Source organism: Rhinoderma darwinii, chromosome 4 (genome assembly GCF_050947455.1).
Source record: "Rhinoderma darwinii isolate aRhiDar2 chromosome 4, aRhiDar2.hap1, whole genome shotgun sequence".
NCBI classification, from domain to species: Eukaryota; Metazoa; Chordata; class Amphibia; order Anura; family Rhinodermatidae; genus Rhinoderma; species Rhinoderma darwinii.
This window is the reverse complement of record NC_134690.1, coordinates 264,014,865-264,033,028: the sequence shown is the minus strand read 5'-3', so window position 1 is coordinate 264,033,028 and position 18,164 is coordinate 264,014,865. Positions and strand designations below refer to the sequence as shown.

The 18,164-nt window shown below is 39.1% G+C and overlaps 1 protein-coding gene across 1 annotated transcript in view; it reads left to right on the top strand.

Annotated features, from left to right (window-relative positions):
* Positions 1 to 9,369, top strand: part of NMBR (neuromedin B receptor) — a 370,212-nt gene extending 360,843 nt beyond the window's left edge. The window contains 1 exon segment of the mRNA XM_075864293.1: positions 8,886 to 9,369. Coding sequence (XP_075720408.1) covers positions 8,886 to 9,284 — 399 coding nt within the window. The 3' untranslated portion in view covers positions 9,285 to 9,369.
* Positions 9,370 to 18,164: the final 8,795 nt, after the last annotated feature.

Sequence of the window (18,164 nt, the reverse complement as noted above, 5' to 3'; positions counted from 1 at the left end):
AAATCTCTGTAGAATAAAAGCTACCTATTGAATACAAGAGATCAATTTATATATAAAAGTGTATGCTGTGTTAGGTGTCAACATTAGAGTTTCTGGGTGTTTGGAATGTTTGGGGTTCTTGTTATGCTCGTGTGTAGCCGTAGTGAGGGATGAGTATGATATTGACCTGTGGAGTAGCGTTATTCGTCGCACCCATATCATGTGTGGAGAAAACCTAACATGACTTATTTACTATGGACTGTATGCTTAAGAAATTAAAAGTATAAACGAAGCTTTGCTACTATAATATGGTCTTTACATTTAAGATAAACTGATATCAATTTCTCGAGATCTCTCCTAACAAGAGACAGTAAAAAGCACCAATGATTACATTCTGTAAAACTTTATGCAAGCATACTACATTTGACTCTTATTATTATCATAGGAGAGCAGCAGGACCAAAAGCAATTTCCTAAACTGATATAAAACTTGTCTGTTTTAATACTGAAAGTAATATATATTTTTTCTAACTCAGAAATGTAACTGACATAAAGCTATTCAAAATAAAAATGATAAATTAACAATTTTCAGCAACACCATATGCGCTAATCAGAATGGACAGAAGCCAACAAGATTGAAGATCCCTGTAGAAACTTTGTCTTCTCTATGATGGATTGCTGGTTAACACATTACATGACAAGCATAATAAAGTGTAATGTATTCAATAGCTTCTCTTAGCTGAATGATGATAACTTAGTTCTTATGTAAACCTGTATTAAACAGGGCTCCATAAATTTTCAAGTGTAAAAATTAACTAACTGCTTAAATAACGGTGTAACTTGAACCTCCTGAGCCCCAATACAAAATCTGTAACAGAGCCCCCACCTAACATGGGGCAATTATAATACTGGTGTTTTCCTATGTGGCAGAAAGCACCACAACCCAGCTGCCACTGCTACCTCTGCCCCCCGTGCTTAAAGATGTTTACCAAGCTTATAAAACAATACAGAAAAGTACCTATATACAGGGCCGGGCTGGGACTTAAAAATAGCCCTGGCATTTTCACAGGCCCACCGCAGGCCATACGTAGCCGACAGTTGGGCTGGAGTATATGGGACCACCTTTTAGCTATACAAGACATGGGGAGATGTATTTAAACAGGTGTAAATGAAAGAGAAATAGTCCTGATAGCTCCAACTCCAACGAATCCACTGCACTTCCACGAGAATAATGAACATGCTCATTATTCTAGAGGATTTTTTTTTGCAGAGCGGAATAAAATTCAAACAGACTTCTTTCCTCTGCATGTGAATGGGGTATAAAATAGCCCATGCACTTGTAATGGATGCAGAATGTTAGTAGATTTGAAAGGGATTTAGGTGTGGAATCAGGGACTTAGTCCTAATCAAATTTTGATTGCGTGATCATGGCCTAATACTGACGTATAACGATTGCAAATTATACCATTATACAATGCTAAAATATCACCATAATGTGATAAATAGTATGATTTATAATTTATTTTCAGCCACACACACACACACACACACACACACACACACTCACATGCTGGACACATGATGCACAGATGCAACCCAGAAGCTGGACACATGCTGCATTCGTGCCACTCACACCTAGGACACATGCGCACGCACACCACTCACATGTAGGACACATGTGCACGCACGCTACTCACACCTAGGACAGATGCGTGCGGATGTGTCCTTAGGTGTGCGTGCACACAACTCTTACACCTAGAACACATCCCCCACTCACACCTAGGATATATGCCGCACATGCACCACTCACGCCTAGGATATATCCTCCACTCTCGTCACTAACACCTAAGACATATGCCACACATTGTCAACCCACACCAAGGACACATGTTGAACACGCACTACTCACACTTGGCACAGACGCTGCACACACCACTCACATACTAGACACATACCACTCACACACTAGACACGTGACAGACACTAGACACATACCACATGCACTACTTCCACTGGACACATACTGCACACACCACACAAATGCTAAACACATACCTCACAAAACACTTACACACTAGACCTATACCACACATACCACTCACACTGAAAACAATACGCACACAAATGCCACTAATACATTAGAAGAAGACACAAAACTCACACAAATGCATATTTGTATTCATAGGGCAGTAGAAAGAGCAAGCCTATCACGATTGGCTGATGCTCAGCCAACCAGGGTTAGGTTTGATTTGTACATGCAGACTGAGCAGGTACTGATTCTCCTTTTCCTCTGCGACGCCAGAGACGTGCGCTAATGAGCGAGGCATCAGTGCAGAAAACAAGTCTAGAGCTGATTAGCTATGGCTCGGCCAACAAGCACTATACTTAATTTCTGCAGTGCTCCTTCCCATCATTGCAGAGTACCCAGAAATAAATCTCAGAAAGATGTGGTTTCAAACACCAGGAGGCAGCAGTTATTGTAATGTTGGTGCTTGTGTTCACCAATGTCCGCAGGGCCGATTCTAGCTTTTAAGCTGCCTGAGGCGAAAGTTAAAATGGCGCCCCCCAGATTTTGATTGACATCTCCCTGGCTGTTCTACATCACTAGCAGCCTCCTCCAACTCTTGCGGATGTGCCGTTGCCTTGTACTGGCATTCGTAGTGCAGCCGGGCAGAATACACCTCGCTGAATGGTGTGTGCCCAAGTAGTACAAGGTAATGGCGCATCTGAGAAAGTTGGAGGAGACTGGTAGTGATGTATAACAGCCAGGGGGATGTCAATCAAGCCTGGGAAGGTCGGTTTGGAGGCAGGACTCTGACTATTTAGGATAGCGGCACCGCCCCATGACCCTTTAATGAGTAATAAGCATATAGTGCGCGCCGGTTTAAAAGTTGATTTTATAGATTTTTCTGCATCTGAAAACCACATACAGTTAAATGATTGGAAATATTGTCAGGTCATGTATTACCGCATGGTGGCGTTTTAAGGGGTTAAACCTACCAGACAGGTTCCCATTAAATATATAATGAATTGAAAACCATTCCCTCTGCCCTGCAATTTTGTTATTATAAATATATTTTATATCATTTCAGCAGAACCAAGCCCTAACATATACGGCTCCAGAACCAAGCTCATTACATAAATACAGCATCAGAACCAAACTTAGTACATATATACAGCTTCAGAACCGAACTTAGTACATATATACATAATCAGAACCAAGCTCAGTACATATATACAACACCAGAACCAAGCTCAGTACATATGTACAGCTCCAGAACCAAACTCAGTACATAGATACAGCACAAGCAGAAATACAGCTCAATTTAGTGCAATGCCTGCCATATAGGTTTGTACAACGTAAAACTTCAGCTCCCAGCATGGCCCGAACAATGGTAAGGATATGCTGGGAGATGTTATATCACAAAAAAAAAATCATGTCATAATCAAACCACCCATCATCTCACTGCAGATCATACAGTGACTACAGTGCTGATTAGAGGCAGAATAAACATTTACATTAAGCGACTCACTGGTGACTATCTCAGGTTCTAGTTGTTCTTTTTCTCTTTTCTTCTTCCTCCGGTCCAGACCTCTCTGATGACTTCTGCCAGCCACGGTCCATTTCTCCAGTTTGCCGCTCAGATGTCTTCAGCTTCTCACTTTTAAAAAATTTCTGCACCTATAAACGAAGATAAAATTCACATGGTGACACACACTGTAAATGTGACACACACGACTAAATATAATAGTTCCTTACACTGCACCTCTAATTATAATAGCACCATACACTGTGTCCCCAATTATAATAGCACCATACACTGTGTCCCCGATTATAATAGTAGCATACACTGTGTCCCACACACACACACAGTGCTTCCCATAGATAGTGCCCCCCCATAGAGCCCCCTGTAGATAGTGCCCCACATATAGCCCCGCCATTAATGGTGCCCCACATATAGCACCCCTGTATATAGTGCCCCACATATAGCCCCCCTGTAGATAGTGTCCCACATATAGCCTCCACTGTATATAGAGCCCCACATATAGCCCCCCCGTGTAGATAGTGACCCACATATAGCCTCCCCTATCGAATGTGTCCCACATATAGCCCCACCTGTATATAGTGCCCCACATATAGCCCTCACTTAGTGTCCCACATATAACCTCCGCTGTAGACTGTGCCCCACATATAGCCTCCCCTGTAGTTTGTGCCCCACATATAGCTCCCCCTGTATATGGTGCCCCACATATAGCCCCCTTTAGTGTCCCACATATAGCCTCCCCTGTAGCATCCAACATATAGCTCCCCCCACTGTAGATAATGCCACTGACACTTTTAACTGGAAAAAACAAACCTTTACATACTCACCTTGATTCCGTTCCCATGCTGTCCTGTGTCAATGCAGGCCTGCTCTCTTCTGAGCAGGTCTGCTGTGGCTGAACGACGGTGCTAATTGGCAGGGCAGAATGACAATCAGCGCCTTTCAACAACGGAAGCGGTGACGTCATCGCGCCACTACCAGCGTTGAAAGGTGCTGATTGGCGTGGCAAGTCACTCTGCCAATCAGCGTCATTGTAAGGCAGGTACAATTAGTGCAGGAGGGGGTGGCGGCGGCGGCTGGTTTCAGTGGCGCCGCCGCCCCTTCAGAGGTGCAGCGAGCCGCCGGTGCTGATTGGTCGGCCCACTGTTCACCGGCCCATCTGGCATTTGCCAGAACTGACAGATGGCCAGTCCGGCCCTGCCTATATATATCTGAATGCTTACCAGGTGTAATACGACCATAGCTCATAAGTAGTACTTTTTCATTTTCATTTTCGTACCCAGCTCTGTATAGCATCTGTTTTCATTTTGCTAGGGCTTGCAGTGGGTGGGCTTAAAATGTAAAGGACTACAGCACCCATGACTTCTTTCTTCTCTCATAGACAATGCCTATATTTACAGCTGCCTTTATGCTCCTCTATTACAATTTGTAATGTAGTGCTGTAATAAGATTCACTGTCTGTGCACAGAGCTGTGCTGTTCTGCTGCTCGCTAGACTCTGCATGATCTGCTGCCCAGCATGTGAAACCCGATCCTTTCTGGGACAGTGAGGCAGGAGGGAGAGCAGAGAAAATTGGAGATAAGAAGAATGTGATGTGTAACATCCCTGCACTTAAGGGAGGGATTGAGAGAGGAGATAACCATATGTTTATTGTGTGGAACATCACAAAAGCAGAATATGCACTAATAAAAGTAAAACTCTTTTAAATAAGATGTAGGAGGAAAACAGGTTTATGTAATTTGCATAAGTTATACATATAGGTTATATCTGGTAGTAACTAATTTCAGCTTCTTGGACTTTTTGTATGATATGGAGAGATAGATGGGCACAGCCAGAGGATGTTTAAAGTGGATCTGTCGCAAAAATACTGTTTTTTTACAAGTATTTGAACTAATCATTTTAGTAAGATAAATAAATATATATATTTTACATTATGTGACATTTGTTTTCTTCATGTAACTTAATCTGTGATCCTCCTGAATCTCATCTGTGTACTGTAATCAAATAGCTACTGATGCATAATTCATAGGGGTTCCGCCCCCTGACTAGTGCTCTTAGAATATATAACGTCAATACTTTCTCTGCATGCTGATATCTGTCCGGCCTGTCTTGTGAACTCTCATTTACTGCTGGTCAATAGTGAATGTGTAACACCATCGTTTCTCAGCGTATAGCATAGGATATAATGCATCCCGAAAATAGGGGAGATCTCCCAGACTCCTAGTAGAGTAGGCAAGTCTCAAGGCTGCTGGCAAACACAAGGGAGATATGGATGTTTATTTATAGTGCTTTCTTTCAATTCAATAGGGGCTGTATAAATACAGAATTTACAAAGAAAGCTCCCCTTATGTTGGTAGCAGACAGTCTGAAGGTGGGCTCCCATAGAAAATCTATGAGCACACAAGTTATAAGTAATTTATATTTTTTGTCACTGTGTGTTGACGTCCAACATTTTTTTTTGTCACAAGGACTTGAACAGGATGCGGTTATCTCTCCTGTGGTCTTGGAGGGGGTGGCCACCAGGTTCCTTACCCTGCTACAACCACAGCTCCTGGTGGACACTGGGGTGGCAGCCCTGGTATAAGCCGGGAGTAAGATGGGCTCTTTCTAAGCTTCGGTGAAGGGGGGCCATCAATCCCCGACTCTTGCACGGCCTTCTGGCTCGGAGAGTTGGGGAAAGGTTTGTGGGGGCCTTTCTTCTCTGGGAGATGGCTTGCGATAGACCGCATCCTTGTGCACTTTTTTATGTGGCACACTGCACTTTTTTTGCACTTGGGTAAGAGAGAGCACATACTCAGGCTTTCAATAAAAAAAATAAAAAAATAAAAAAATACAATCTATGAGAACCCAAGGTGCAGAGCGCTCGACTAAGCGCTTCAAAACCTTCGTTTTAGCGATGGTGGGGGTCCAAGTACCTAGAACCCCACCGATCAAAACTTTTGATATGTCCCTATGACATATCAAAAGTTTTACCAAAGATCAGTAAATCTTTAATGGAGAGCAGTCTCCTGGCACTATTTTGGGAGGCACTTTGCTGGCACTGTTTATGATGGGGCATGTCAATTCTCCATGAAAATTATTTTCAAAGTAGACAAGTCTGGTATGTAGACAACACATGCAGACTGGGAGTGCTACTAGGTACAACATTAGGCAAATTAATAATTGTTATACATCTATTCATGGGATAAGTGGGCAAATATTTAGTAATTTATCCCCTTGAGCTGCAGTTTTTTTTATTTAATTAACATTTTGGTATCGAACAATTGCACAAATATGCTTATTATGGTCATCTACAGTTTTACAATGTTTTCCAATACAAATGATTTCCAGTTATGTTAAAAAATTATGTTCTTAGTCACATAGGTAGAGTTGAGCGAATTTGATTCGAATAACTTTGCCATGAATTGCAAGTGCCCCGGTTGCCCTGAAAACTCGTGTCTGACACTCTGATGTCTTCTAGGACTGTATCAATCTCTTTCAAGCTCTTAAAAGGGAACCTGTCACATCAGTTTTTGCGCATAATCTGCGCTACAGTATGTGTCATGTAAGTGTAGTAAAGATCGTTGTTCCCCATTAATAGTATTCCGAAAAGATGCCTAATACCTTCAGTAATTGATTGCAAAGTTTTCCTGCGCTGTATTTAAATTAAGTGTAAATAGTCCGCTGGGCGTTTCAGCTTTCAGAAGAATCCAGTTTATTCATGAGATTTGGCTGTAACTCTGCCTCCCTAGAGTTTATTGACACCTCAGGATATGCTTATCAGAATCCTGCGCACGTGCAGCGGACACAGGGCTGCACCGTTCATGAGGCGAGATGAGACAGCCCCTACTGCACCATAATTGTATCTGTGTCTATAGGACACAGATACAAGTACATCCATAACTAGCGCTGGCAGGGCACGTTCCGTACCCTGCCATTCAGCACCTTTCAATGACGCAAGTGGCGCGATGATGTCATTGTGCCGCTTGTGTCGTTGGAAAGCTCTGAATGGCAGGGCAAGGCATGGCGCCCTGCCATTCATTGCTTTCTATGTGTGCTCATAGATTTTTTTCTTCTTTTTTAAAATTTTTTTTTCTATTGAAAGCTTGAGTACGTGCTCTCTCACACCCAGGTGCAAAAAAAAGTGCAGTGTGCCACACGATGGGGTATATCGCAAGCCATCTACCAGAGGAGAAAGTCCTCCAACTCTCTGAGCCAGAAGACCCTGCAAGAGTCTAGTACTCATAATGAAATATCATTAATTCAGCTGTTATTTAAGTCAGTTATTATCTTATTTATTGTTTTATATTATTTTTTTTATAAATTAGTTTTGTATGTAAAGTAATAAAAGCATTATTCTTTACATTAATAATAGAAAACTTTCAATGTAAATGTTGGAATCCTTCTCAAAAGCCCTTACAGACTAGTAGTATTCATTTTAGGGTAATTCAAAGAGCTATTCATTTTATTAATGATTTTTCTAATCCAAAGATTTTCTATCATAATGTCTTTCATTTGCAAAAAAATAAAAAATAATTAGTGATATACATATAAATTCTTATCACAAAAATATGCATGATGTACATAGATAAAATAGGGCTGACACTTGAACTTATGACCGTATATATATATATGTTATAACCAAGAAAGGGTGGAATAGTAAAAATAAGGGGAAAGACATAAACGACTTATAGGTTTCAGGTCTTTAAAAAAATCCACATTTCAATTTATGTGTAGTGTACATCTAACAGAGGTAATTGAAAGAAAAAATAACCTAATGAGTGTTCTTTTTATACTCTTTTTATACTCTCAGCATATAGATAATCAATACTCAGTTTCTTGTGTTAAAATCTCAAAAGTGGAATATTATGTAAGCAACTGGATGCTTTGTACATGTATGTGTTTACGATGTGTTATGCTTTATACATAGTATATGATTTTTAAGTGTGACAATGAGATCACATTATGTGTACTTTCAAATTGCCCAGCAGCATAGTTTGCCTTTCTAGCTAAAAAATACCAAAGAAACAAAAAACAAAACAAAGTATAGTATAAATCCAAGACAGCAACAATGGGGCTCACTTGCTGCTTACAGGCTTCATTTATGCGGCTCCTGACTTCCCAACCCCTTGATTCCAACTTTTCTGCCCAACTTGTCTTCTTCAGTGCTGAATTCTATGTACAGTAGGTGCTAAGTGACCCTAGGGGGCTCCAACTACCTACTGTATACATTTCTGTTTGGAACATTTCAGATAACTCAATAGCTTTTCCAGTGCTTGGCCTTCAGGCTGAGAATACTAAATTACTTTGTATGTATTAAGATGATATAAAATTAAAATGCATGCAACTGAAACTAACTTACTATAACATTGTCTTATTGCAGATGGAAACTCGAAAACGTCTGGCAAAAATAGTTCTGGTGTTTGTTGGCTGCTTTGCACTTTGCTGGTTTCCAAACCACGTCTTATATATGTACAGGTCTTTTAACTACAATGAAATTGATCCATCTTTGGGACATATGATAATCACTTTAGTGGCTCGTGTCCTAAGCTTTTCTAACTCCTGTGTAAATCCCTTTGCACTCTACCTCTAAAGTGAGAGTTTCAGAAGACACTTTAACAGTCAACTTTGCTGTCGTAGAATAAGGCACCACCAACGATCTACCAGCTACCTGCTTAATTCATCTAATGTCCGAATGACTTCTTTGAAGAGCAACGTTAAGAATACAGTGACCAGCACTTCTCTTCTCAATGGTCAAAGCCGACAAGAAGCATCGTTGTGATCATTCTGTAAATAACAAAAATCTACCTGTATTTAATATAACCTCAGTTGTGATTACATATTATGAAAAAGGAGAATTTGAACTTTGTGATGATATTTTTATTTATAAAAGTCTGAAATGAAAACATTTTCATAATATATTTTTAAACTATTACATTATATTAATTTGTTTAAAATGGCACCAATTAAATATTTTTTTTTTTTTAAAGTTTGAAGTGAAACTATAGTATCACATATATATAATGAGAAGTTCTGAGCATGTGTTCGTGTCCAATATGCTAAAATATTTTGTTATAATTCAATGTTTCTCATGGGGACCACACAACTAGTGTGATAGGGGGTGGGTTTGGGGCCTTTGTTTACATGCATTACCAGATTAATCAAATTGCCATGTCTGCTCGCAATGCATAAATCGTGTATAAGGTGGCCTCCTACTGTATGTTTGCTCAAATATAAGTATAAATACATAATCAATTCATCCTTCAGTGGAAAAGTAAGGCCCAGTTGCAGCTTTGGCCTCTGGGGGATTGAATCATAAGCCATACTTGAATGTTAGGGCACTAAACATGTTTCAGATTTTACCTACAGTAATTATGTTATTCTATAAAATGTCATTCTTTTCATGTATAAATAATACTATTTTGGTCTTCTTTTGTTATAAAAGATTTCTAATATGTGAAAAACTTCACAGTGCTCTTAAAGAGGCTCTGTCACCAGATTTTGCAACCCCTATCTCCTATTGCAGCAGATCGGCGCTGCAATGGAGATAAGAGTAACTTTTTGTTTTTTTTTAAAACAAGCATTTTTGGCCAAGTTATGACCATTTTTATATTTATGTAAATGAGGCTTTCTAAAGTACAACTGGGCGTGTTTAAAGTAAAAGTACAACTGGGCGTGTATTGTGTTCGTTACATCTGGGCGTTTTTACTTCTTTTACTAGCTGGGCGTTGTGTATAGAAGTATCATCCACTTCTCTCCACAACGCCCTGCTTCTGGCAGTGCAAAGATACAGCGTGTTCTCAAGAGATCACGCTGTGACGTCACTCACTTCCTGCCCCAGGTCCTGCATCGTGTCGGACCAGCGAGGACACATCGGCTCCAGAGGCTACATTTGATTCTGCAGCAGCATCGGCGTTTGAAGGTAAGTCGATGTAGCTACTTACCTGCAAACGCTGATGCTGCTGCAGAATCAACTGTAGCCTCTGGTGCCGATGTGTCCTCGCTCGTCCGACACGATGCAGGACCTGGGGCAGGAAGTGAGTGACGTCACAGCGTGATCTCTCGAGTACACGCTGTGTGTCTGCACTGCCAGAAGCTGCGCGCTGTGGAGAGAAGTGGATGATACTCCTATACACAACGCCCAGCTAGTAAAAGAAGTAAAAACGCCCAGATGTAACGAACACAATACACGCCCAGTTGTACTTTTACTTTAAACACGCCCAGTTGTACTTTAGAAAGCCTCATTTACATAAATATAAAAATGGTCAAAAATGCTCGTTTAAAAAAAAAACAAAAACGTTACTCTGATCTCCATTGCAGCACCGATCTGCTGCAATAGGAGATAGGGGTTGCAAAATCTGGTGACAGAGCCTCTTTAAGTAACTCTGTACTCATGTATAGTACCTTTGTGGATATTTTTCCTGCAAGCACATCCATTTGTTTGTAAGACTTCCTCCTCCGTCAACCTAATTCGGTAACAGGAAATTGTTATCATTGTCTGCTATGTCACAGATACAATGGAGTTGCAGCCAAGTCATGGTCACTCTGTCTACATGTCTGCTCACATTACACTTATCCCTCCATCTCTCTCTCATCTCCCCCACCTTCTCATAATGCAGAGAGAGATTGCCATCTTAAATCAGTGCTGATGCTGCTGTAAGAACAGGAAGTTCCCTTTAAAGAGACACAGGCCACCTGTAATTCCCTGTTTGTGTAAGATATTTTTTTAGATCTATCTATCTATCTATCTATCTATCTATCTATCTATCTATCTATCTATCTATCTATCTATCTATCTATCTATCTATCTATCTATCTATCTAGAGTAATAGACTATTAACAAATAATAAAAATACTAAAATTATCATCAACACGTTAAAAATTTCTAACAAACACAAGGCATTTTCATAGACAATTGAAAAAAAAATTACAATTACATGGCCCGACATAGGGTGCGTAAACGAGCGCCGATCAACGAGACAGCTCCATAGAACGGCGCTCGTTTGCTCCTATCACACGGGGCAATGATTGGATACGTAGAGGGACGAGTGATCGTTACTCCTATTGTTCATCCCCATACATGTTCATTACGTCGGCAGCACATCTCCCTGAATACACAGGGAGACATGCTACCAACAACGATGATTTTTAATTCTGCATAAATGAGTTGATGAACGTGCTGATCGTTGCCCTTATTACACAGCTTTCATATGAGTGCTCGTTTGCCCGATCATTGGCCCATGTAATAGAGCCCTTACACAAATATATAGTATATTCAAATAACATTCAAACAAGTATACAGTGTATTAACCCTATAGATAGCACACTTTGACAGTGTGGGAAAAGTGCTCTGCTAAATAGCAAATCAGATGGATAAATAAGGTATATTACTCATGTTTCTGGTGAAATGGTCACACTGTGTAGGGACCAACACACATTTTGCATAAATACTTCCAATATATCTATCTTTAGAGATACTTTCTTCAGCAGGAAGGAGGCAATTAAATTCTACTTCTACTTAGATTAATGAAATGTGCAGGATTCAATTAACCACATAGTGCATTGATTTTTACATTTTAAATTAGAAATTAGAATTTACACACAGGTGCATAATCTTAGCGATTTCTAACTGGATCACTGGAGTTACTCTTTTAGTAAAATTTTAAAACATTTTATAGTACTTTTATTATAAATATTAAACTATTAAAAAGTAAAAGTTGTCATTATTAAACCCACATTAGTAGATCACAACCATTGTTTACTATAAAATGGCTAATGCCATGCCTTCATTTAATATCACATTACAATAAATTAATCTATTCTGGTCCATTAATATTGCTTCAAAGGATATGTAGTGTTTATTTTTACTGATGGAGGGAAAATAATATTAAACATAGATGTATTATTATCACCTTACTACACCAAACTGGAACAGTACAGCATGGAAAGCAAGTAGTTCTTGCACCATCCCGTACTATTGTGGCACAGGGATGGCACGAAGCTGCAGGAATGGCGCTTGATCAAGTGCTATGCTGTGCCCTTCACAGCAAGTATCAGCTGTAACATACAGCTGGCACCCTGCTGCAATGGTTGGGATTGTGTTGAAAAATACAAGTCATCCTGCAAAAAATGAGCCCTGATAAAGCTACATCAACAAAAAATTAAAATTGATAGGTTTTGTAATTTGGCGACACAAAAGCACATTATTTTGTCCGAAAAATGTTAAATTGTGAAAAATTATAGTGCAAAATATAAAAAAAATATAATTTGATATCACCTTGACGATCCACTGAATAAAGTAAACATTTTATTTCTAATGCACAATGAACGTCGTAAAAATAAATCTCCAAAAATATGGTGCCATCAAAGAATACAATTCATTTAACAACAAAACACAAACCCTCATACGGCTATGTTGACGGAAAAAAAAAAAGTTAGGGCTTTTGGAATTCATAGAAACAAAGCAAAAAAACTGTACCCTTAAGGGTATGTGCACACGATGAGAGGCTTTTACGTCTGAAATGACAGACTGTTTTCAGGAGAAAACAGCTGCCTCGTTTCAGCCGTAAATGCTCCTCCTCGCATTTTGCGAGGCTTCTCTGACAGCCGTAAATTTTGAGCTGTGCTTCATTGAGTTCAATGAAGAACGGCTCAAATTACGTCTGAAAGAAGTCAAACGACTACGCGTATATGACAGGTTGTCTGCACAGTACGTCGGCAAACCCATTCAAATGAATGGGCAGATGTTTGCCGACGTATTGTAGCCTTATTTTCAGACGTAAAACGAGGCATAATACGCCTCGTTTACGTCTGAAAATAGGTCGTGTGAACCCAGCCTAAGGCCTATGCCCGGCCGCGTCCTTAAGGGTTTACCACCATCAGGTAGTGTAACAAAACCATTTTAATAATGTATAAAACATATAAATAGTTATATGTACAGTAGTTCATATTATTATAACCCCCTAGTTTTGACAATGAAATGTGTATATATTACAAAGGTGTACAAATACAAGTGATTTATAAGAATTCTGATGATACATTTAATGTTGATTATTATTTATCTTCTAACATGGGGTGTCCCCAAAAAAAACATTGTCCTTGAAATGGTAATGGTATGTTAAGTTACATGAAAAACACGCAGAGGTAAAATATCTAATTCTGGAAATTACCACATAAAGATAATGGAATAAACAAGGATTCTTTTGAGGTGTGCTATTAATGTTATAATTTACAGTTAAATTATTGTGAATACCATTTGTCTTTCTTAAATATTTACATGTTGTTCAAATTCCTAAAAATAAGATTTTTATGCAAAAAAAAAGTTCCAAACATATTCTATATAAATTTACCATGGAGAGGTTTACCTCATTCCTTTGTCCTTGTTGTAAACAGTGTCAGGAGGAGGCATGTAAAGCCAAGTAATAATATATTAGGATTAGCTTGTATAATCCCTTTCCCTCAATGGGTACACATGCAATTTGCAACTGTAAATGCCAGTGTTAAAGTGTCAGTTATAGGAAAAGCAGAGTTTAAAGGAAAGGCAGGTGATATGAGAGTATGTTTGGAGCGGATTAACCCATCACTGTCATTTGCTAACATTTAGTATTGAGTTTTGACTAAATTGGGTTCTGTGGGAGCTGTCAGTATGTACTGTTTATGTATTTTATTGAGCACACTGAGTAAACATCCACAATGAAGGAAGTAAATTAACACTTGAATTTAATAAACTGTCTTTCCACCGTTAGCAAGATTCACCTCCCAAATATTTCCTGTAGGTGCACATAAGATTTACACAAGGTTGAGTAGGTGTTATAAAACAATTTCTCCCTGCAAATGTGTTTCAGTTCATCAATAGCACATTGAGTAAACAGATACAGTGCAGAGAAAAAAAGTTAGCAGATAAAGTGGACAACTGACCTTAACATTTTTTTAATTGAATTGTTGCAGCAAAAAGAACCACGCTCGGTGTGCACCACCAATGTACAGGGTGGGCCATTTATATGGATACACCTAAATAAAATGGGAATGGTTGGTGATATTAACTTCCTGTTTGTGGCACATTAGTATATGGGAGGGGGGAAACTTTTCAAGCTGGGTGTTGACCATGGCGGCCATTTTGAAGTTGGCCATTTTGTATCCAACTTTAGTTTTTTCAATGGGAAGAGGGTCATGTGACACATCAAACTTATCGAGAATTTCACAAGAAAAACAATGGTGTGCTTGGTTTTAACGTTACTTTATTCTTTCATGAGTTATTTATGTCATTAGGGGTGTCAGGTCCGAGCATTCCTAGATGAACAGTTTCCTGGAAAGTGGATTGGTCGTCGTGGGCCAGTTGAATGGCCCCCTAGGTCTCCCGATCTGACCCCGTTAGACTTTTATCTTTGGGGTCATCTGAAGGCAATTGTCTATGCTGTGAAGATACGAGATGTGCAGCAACTGAAACTACGGATACTGGAAGCCTGTGCTAGCATTTCTTCTGCGGTGTTGCTATCAGTGTGTGAAGAGTGGGAGAAGAGGGTTGCATTGACAATCCAACACAATGGGCAGCACTTTGAACACATTTTATAAGTGGTCAGAAACTTGTAAATAACTCATGAAAGAATAAAGTAATGTTAAAACCAAGCACACCATTGTTTTTCTTGTGAAATTCTCGATAAGTTTGATGTGTCACATGACCCTCTTCCCATTGAAAAAACTAAAGTTGGATACAAAATGGCCGACTTCAAAATGGCCGCCATGGTCAACACCCAGCTTGAAAAGTTTCCCCCCTCCCATATACTAATGTACCACAAACAGGAAGTTAATATCACCAACCATTCCCATTTTATTTAGGTGTATCCATATAAATGGCCCACCCTGTATATCTATAAATTGGAAACGGGAAAGGTAAAAGAAGGAAAAATTGTGTGGTTCAATAGAGAATAACATATAAAATAAAAAACCTTTATTAGTAAATTATGGATCATTAAAAAATCCAATGAAAGTGTGATGTATCATGTGAAGATGTCCCCTAACTCTGCACTAAGGACGCAATTCAGTTCATATGTAGATTTAATACTCTGCGATGGTAATAAATGGACAAACCACAATAGTATGAGATGCATCATGTGTAAATAAATCATTAGTCCCAAAATCAAATTGCTTCCCAGTGGTAGAACCAAGGGCGCATGGCAGCAACCAGTCTTGCTATATAGAATAAGGGTTGGAACCCTTATGTGTTTGTTCACTATATGTGTTGTTCAATTAGAAATGACCCTAAGTCTAAACATGTCATGTTGACGACTCATATGTGCAAGCAGTGCTTAAGGCACTACAGGGTGTTATAAGGTAGATTGAGAATGGACTATTGTGGTTAGTCTCTATGTACTGTCTATTCACATGCTATAGGGTCTAATGCTCATTGTCTCCAGGCATCACAGCCACTCCATGTGTCATGAGTAGATTGTGTGTTGGACTAGGAGCAAAATAACCCCTTATATACCACAGAATTAAGTATTGACACCCTGTGTGTCAGAGTATCAATCATGCCAATAGGTCACCAATGTTTGCACTGGCACTTAGAAAAGTTACAGGCTATATGAAAAAATTATTTGTTAGTCCTGCTAGTGCTTGCGTGAAAGCAGAGTCTCTCCATGATGTGCGCATCAATTCAATTGTAAATAATAATTTTTTAAAAATGATGTGCTTTACGAGTGCGTGAATAATGCATGCCATTCGCAAAGCACACTGATTCATAACGGACCAGATTCACGCACGTTTTTCACGAGCGTGAATCTGATACGCTCGTGTGAATGTAGCCTTAGGGGACATCTGCACATGATACATCACACTTTTATTGCATTTTTTAATGATCAATAATTTACTAATAAAGGTTTTTTATTTTACATATTATTCCCTATTAAACCACACAATTTTTCCCTCTTTTCCCTTTCCCGTTTCCAATATAGAGAAAAAAAAGTTAGTGAACCTCTGTGTTAATAACTGTTCCTGGAGTTAACTGGCAAAAGGTTTCAATCAAGGTGATGAAATGAGAAGCGTGGGTTTCACAAGTGATTTGCCCATTAAATAACACAAAGGCACACAAAGCCTGGTTCACTGACAAATCTGTTCTTCTCATGAAAGATTAGTTAGTATGAACCATGCCTCGAGGCAAACAACTTTCAGAAGACCTCCTAAAACGTGTTATAGAGATGCGTAAAGCTGGAAAAGGCTACAAAAGCAGTGCTAAGGACTTGGGTTAGACAATCCAAGGTTAGACAAATTGTCTACAAATGGAGAAAGTTCAGGACTATTGCTTCTCTCTCTAGAAGTGTTTATCCTGTTAAGATTACTCCAAAAACACAATGGGCTATCCTGTGAGGAGGAACCCAAAGGTAGCAGCAAAAGTTCTACCCAAGACTCTACAAACTGCAAAAACTTCTGTTTGTGTTTACTATTAGAGAAACACTAAACAAGAATGGTGGAAGAACGGAATGGAAAGACACCATGAAAGAAGAAATGGTTTTATAATTCCTACTCAACTTTGTGCAAATCTTATTTGCAGCTACAGAAAATGTTTGGGAGGTGAATGCTGCTAATGGTGGATAGACAGTTTATTAAATTCAAGGGTTCACTTCCTTCCTTCATTGTGGATCTTTACTCAATGTGCTTAATAAAAGACATGAACAGTATAACTGTGTGTTATTAATTTAGTTAGATTGTGTTTCTCTATAAGCGTGACTTATATAACAATCAGACCAATCAGAGTAATCCAGGTAATTCCAATGGGTTCACTTACTTTTTCTTACAACTGTACTTACACCAGAAGTACTAATTATCATATAGAATAATTCTAAAGCATTATTCAAAATTTATATTTTGGGTTCTACATTGCGTTCTATGCACGAGTATTAACGGTCATTTGTTTATTTCTCTTTGCTCTGTTGACATGTCCAATCTTATATCTTCCAGACATATACATTTACTAGTGTTTCAAAGATTCAACACTTGACAGCAGTGACACATGAGAAAAATGAACTGGTAATACTTATGAAAATTCACCCTGAGAGACTCAATAACAGTTTTAATGGTTGACTAGTCAACCCCGAGGCAACCTTTTCTGAAAATCTACTGTAGCCACCGTTTAGAGATGGAGGTTAAAAATCTAAAGTCAAAAGATTGTAAATACATCAGCAGAGTTGGTACTTTGTGAAAATTATTTCAAAGAAAAATATTGGTATTTTGTTTTTGGAATTCATTTAGATGTTTGCTTTCATTACCATTTACTTGCAAAATGATGTTGAAAACCAATTATTTTGGTCAACACTTATTTTTCTTTGTATGTTTTGTGCAATTATCGCTAGCTTGGAACCTGAAGGGAACCAGACAATGGATTGCCATCCTGTAGTGTATAGCAGCACTTCTATTGCTCTTTAAGGGCTCATTCAGACGAGCGTAATACTCATTCATGTGCTGTGCATTGAAATAACTCACCACACATACCAATTCATTTCAATGGGGCTATTCAGACATGCTAGAGTTTTCACGTAGCGAGTGCCCGTTGTGTGAAATTCAATGTCCTTTATTGGTGTGTTTTTGCGCAACTAGTCGCCTATTGGGTGCGTGAAAACCACGGACAACACACGGACGACATCCGTGTGCTGTCCGTGTTTCACGCATC